General features: G+C 46.1%; 1 protein-coding gene across 1 annotated transcript; it reads left to right on the forward strand.

Annotated features, from left to right (window-relative positions):
- The first annotated feature begins 947 nt into the window (after positions 1–947).
- LOC139758113 (larval cuticle protein A2B-like) lies at positions 948–3,080 on the forward strand. The gene is made up of 3 exons (XM_071679207.1): positions 948–1,043; positions 1,949–2,068; positions 2,408–3,080. The coding sequence occupies exons 1-3, from the start codon at positions 1,032–1,034 to the stop codon at positions 2,681–2,683; spliced, it is 408 nt and encodes a 135-aa protein (XP_071535308.1). The 5' UTR covers positions 948–1,031; the 3' UTR covers positions 2,684–3,080.
- The last annotated feature ends 2,244 nt before the right edge of the window (positions 3,081–5,324 follow it).

A 5,324-nucleotide genomic window follows, 5' to 3' on the forward strand; every position in this document is an offset into this window, starting at 1 on the left:
ATGGCAGCTATGCCCCAGGCATGCTGCATAACAGAATGCTGTGAAATACTCGACGTCATTTCATAAAACTTCAGACTTACATACAGTGCGATGTAGCATGTGACGCCGAACCCGTCACACGCTGACGCCACGAAGTGCTATGAAACGCTCTCAATTACATGTCATTGCTATTATCATTTTCATTATCACTTATTATCTCAATTAATCATTATCATCATCAATATTCATATAATCCACAGGAACATCACAATAATTAGAAAAGCGGCGGCAGCATGACTAATAGCATTAAGAGTTAAATCAACACTGTATATATATATATATATATATATATATATATATATATATATATATATATATATATATATATATATATACATACACATATGTGTAATATAAACCTGATCACGAGCACAACCATGATCTTTTGCCACATATGTGTATGTGCGCCAGGCGAGGGGAGTCAAGTGCATGTGTGTTGGCGAAGGGAGGGAGGGAGGGAACGCAGCGTTGTGTCATGCCCTGTGACCACCCCTTCTCTTAGACACCACGACCTGTGAGGACGAACATACGACCCTTGATGACATCAGTATAAGCATACGACGGTACGACCTTCGGGCACGGTGGAGTGGCCATAGCCCTCGAGGTCTGTACGTTCGAGGCTGGGGAAGTTTAACAATCCCCCACTTGTAATGTGATTAACTCGTAAGCATAAGTTCATGAACCATCTTCTTTAGTAAATCCACAGCCATAATTCACCTGCTGGACAAGAAACACGGCGGAGTGGCTGGCTGGTTTCCTTACTGTGTTAATGAGTGTGTGTGTGTGTGTGTGTGTGGGTGTGTGTGATATGGCCTCAGGAGCGTGTCGAAGCATGTGTGTGTGTGTGTGTGTGTGTGTGTGTGTGTGTGTGTGTGAAGGAGAGAGGAGCAAGCAGTCCAGTATATAAAGGGAGAAAGCTCCTCACTGGACATCAAACCCGCCTTACTCCCGCTACCGACAGCAACATCTCAACACCTCTCCAGCAGGCAACCATGATGTGCAAGGTGAGCAGCAGAAACCCCCTTCCCCTACACGCACGGCCGGACGGGCCCTCCGGGGTACACGTGCATGTGGTGGCTTGATCCCAGAACTGGTCCTTACGGGGCAGGTCGAAGAAGACCGGCCAGGCGAGGCCACTGAGGGTCATGCTGGGGTGAAGACGGCTCTATATAAACACGACGCAGATCACAAATGACCGGGTCTTGGAGCGTTGGTTCCCCAGTATAGAATGTCTCGAGACGAATACCCTGTGAGCGATGACCACGCGATCAAAACAAAACCGCTGAAACTGGTTTTCGCCCATCTTTAAAGACGTCCACAGAATACAAAATATACTCATCAAGTTCACACGAAGCGCATTACAGAGCGGGTCATGTAAACCTCCACCACGAACAACATTCAAATGCGGACCAAAAATGTTGATGGTGATATAGTGAGGGACGTTTCACTATAAAGTTTTACGAAGACGGAAGAAAAAATAAATGAAGAGTGACGAGGAAACGTTTCATGAAGACCAAAGGATGTGTGAAGAGAAGATGAGAAACGTTGGGGAGAGAGAGAGAGAGAGAGAGAGAGAGAGAGAGAGAGAGAGAGAGAGAGAGAGAGAGAGAGAGAGAGAGAGAGAGAGAGAGAGAGTGTCAGAGTCTGTAACATGAAAATAAAGACTTACTTAAGATATCAGGAAAATCTATTGTGACAGGTTCAATGAAATACTCCCATCGAATGGAGAGACGTGGAAAATATACAGCTAAACTACTACATCTGTTTTCCCCACTTCATCATACAAATTAAGTTCTTAGGAGATAAACAATTATATCGTTTAGTGTTCCTGTTTCAACAAATGCTCTAGGTGTGTGTGTGTGTGTGTGTTGGACTCCAATATAACCCAATGTTTGTGGTCTCCCAACAGGTAGCGTTGGCAGCCGTCCTGGTAACCGTGGTGGTGGGCTTGCCCCACCCAGAAGGACCCCCAGTGTACACCCCTCCCTCTTACTCCGCCCCACACGCACCATCACCATCCTACAAAGAGGTTCGTATCACACGGTCTAAGATTTGTTCTCTGCCTTATGCTTCGAATGACGTAACCCGCCTTGCATACTGAATGGCCTACCTAACGAATCACCATGTCAGGACCCTGCATTGTCGAGAATGCTTGTTCCACCACCTGTGTGAGCCTGAAGTGAGAACAGAAGAAATTCATATTCGTACAATATTTTAAGAAATTTTAGTTTGGGTTGACCTCAAATCCAACGGTATATCAAGACAGGTGTCTGCCTGAAGTCTTCTTGTATCACAATTTCTCATCAAAAGACGAACAGATGCTCTATCGTCTCGACACTAATGACTGGTCAACCTCTCTCTCTTGCAGGATCCTAAGCCGTACGCCTTCGACTACGGCGTGAAGGACGACTACTCGGGCGCCAACTTCGGCCACAACGAGAACTCGGACGGCCAGGCGGTGAAGGGCAGCTACAAGGTGGCGCTCCCCGACGGTCGCACCCAGATCGTCAACTACGTGGCCGACCACTACAACGGCTTCCAGGCCGAGGTCTCCTACGAGGGCCAGGCTGTGTACCCAGACACGAAACCCACCTACCAAGCCGCCCCCGTCTACAACCCACCTGCCCCATCGCCCTACGCGTAAGCCTTCCCCCCAGAGTCACAGCATCTGACGCACCGCCGCTAGACCCACGCTGGATGTGGGGAGAGATGGGTGGGTCGCCTCGCCTTAGGCAGTAGTTCCTGTTACCCTTGATCGCATAGCCCCATCCTCACCGACGTTGTCGCTGATCACAGTTCACTGACAACACCCCCATCCAGTCTCAGTTGATCCATCCCCATCCTGTCATGAGCCCTTACCTATCCCATGATCCCTACCTATCCCCCAACCCATCTCTATCGCCGCCCTATCCACTGCCCACCAGAGGCACACCGCTCGCACCATGCACGCCCTCGGCCACTGTTTTAAGTGGTTCCCTCCCGCTAGTCACAGTGAAGGAATGCCAGTCCATGGTCTGTAGAATTCCTACAAAATAAAGAGAACAAAAATTAGTACGTGTTTATCATTCATCTTATTACTTAAGGAAAAAACCGACTGTGGCAATAATGCTAACCTCCATTCTTTATCATCATCAACTAATAACGAAGGGAAATTGGTCATAATATACTCTGAACAGAAAATAATAGTGATACGAAGAATACCAATGAGGCCCTTTGCCTGCAAACTGATACTGATATAAAGGCAAGGGCAGGGCAGAACCCTTGCTATATCACTAAAAAACACACAAGCACGACCCTTAAATTTCGGTACAATGCTCAAAGAAATGGCGACAGGCAAATATCATAATGTATGGTCCCTCGAATTTGGCAGAAAACGTAATTCAGTCGGGTCGAATCCAACCCAAACCTTTTATCTTTACCATCTCACCTACTTCGTCAGTTCATAACAAAACGATCAGTAACAAATGTGGGGAAAAAAAAAAAAAAAAAAATATATATATATATATATATATATATATATATATATATATATATATATATATATACAAGATATGCTAAGAATGTGGAGGGCAAATGCACATAACTGTGTCATACATTCGTGTTCACATTACACCCTGAACTGACTAAATGTTAAAGGACCCCTGCAGCCAGTAATTCACCCTCATACTTCTTCAGAGTTCAGCTTACACACAACCATGGGCACTACACTGCTAAGCTACTTACTACCCACAAGTAGAGCACTACACCACCCAATCACCCAACCCGCACTTGACCAAATGTAAAACGAGTGAAAAAAAAAAAAAACATGATATTGGAGACCCCTCAACTATCACGGTACACAGGTTGAGAACACTGTATACCAACACGCCTCCTCCCCTCACGCTTACACTGACGCCTTCACAATGCACACATCGCGCCCGAGTTTTACTCCCGCGGTGACGCTTTCACAAACCTGCGCGGGAATTCCTGCTGGCGACTCTACCGAAATCAGCTGCTTCACGACGGCTCCCAAGACACAGATCAAAATGGCAGGCATCTTTGGAGAACAGCACCTGTGACCGACTGCCGACCCTCCTGCGCCGCCCACCTCATTTCAGGGGGGAAACAACGTTCTATTTTCGACTGTTTATTGTGTATCTGCTCTCCCAGTCAAACTCGGGCTGCCAGTTTTACGGCGATCTCCTGCAAGATTTAATTAATTCCAACACGGCTCGGAGCACGGGCCTAGTTAAGCTCTCCGCGTCTGTAACTCACGCTATGCAAGCAAGGAGGATAAAATGTCCCAAGGTTATTCCTGGAGCTCTGGAAGTCTATTATATGTAACATTAATTCATCTCACTCTCACACAAAGACCGATCTTTGATGTTACACACAGTTTTGGGATTTGTGGGTTTTACCTCGACAGAATTCATTAATATGACTAGGGACAATTGTAAAGAGGTCATCACAAAGGAAATTATATCGTCTATAAAGCACACACACACACACACACACACACACACACACACACACACAGTGCCTGCAGAATAGTGTGTGATATCATTATCATTCCTCTGGAAACTCTGGGATAAACAAGATGTCTACATTCACGAGCGAGTTCTCAAACATCTCAAGAGTAACGTAAAACATTTTCTAAAGACACACAATCAACTACCGCACGGTGAGCCCATGGGATATTTCGTGACATAAAAAAAAAAAAAAATCTCACATAAATAAGTACACAAGCAAATGTCGTTGTATGTCCAGTAATAAACAAATTTCTGTCCAAATCTGCAATATTTGTCTCCGAGTCGTAATTCCTATGTGACATTTGCACACCCTAGGACGCTGGAGTTTTTCAGTTTTTTTCTAACTGAAACAAAATGTGTTTTTTTTTCATTCTAAGCTCAACCGTTGTCAAGTAAAATCCACAAGATTCCAGTGCCAACACTAGCAACACCGAACCCATCCCACACGGTGGGCTTCCATTGTAACTCAAGGTAATGCCAGTCCACTGCCTGTTGCATTTACCGGCGTCATCTGCTGGACAATGGGTGTTCATTTCGCCTGAGTGAGGTAGAGGGTACGAGCCTTAGGCACGACGGCATTACCCTTATGCGTAAGGCGTTTGGGCATGACGGCCTAAAAGTCACTGATGCCCTTGTGTGCCTCTGCTCAAAGGCGTCTAGCCAATCAATAACCCAGGGTCTTATTTATCTTCGTGGTCGCGGGTCAGCACCGTCGTGCTTACAGTGACGGGGTCAACGGAACCGTCCACAGAATCCAGCTCACAGCGGGGATTCACA

This window comes from Panulirus ornatus, chromosome 29, assembly GCF_036320965.1.
Source record: "Panulirus ornatus isolate Po-2019 chromosome 29, ASM3632096v1, whole genome shotgun sequence".
NCBI classification, from domain to species: Eukaryota; Metazoa; Arthropoda; class Malacostraca; order Decapoda; family Palinuridae; genus Panulirus; species Panulirus ornatus.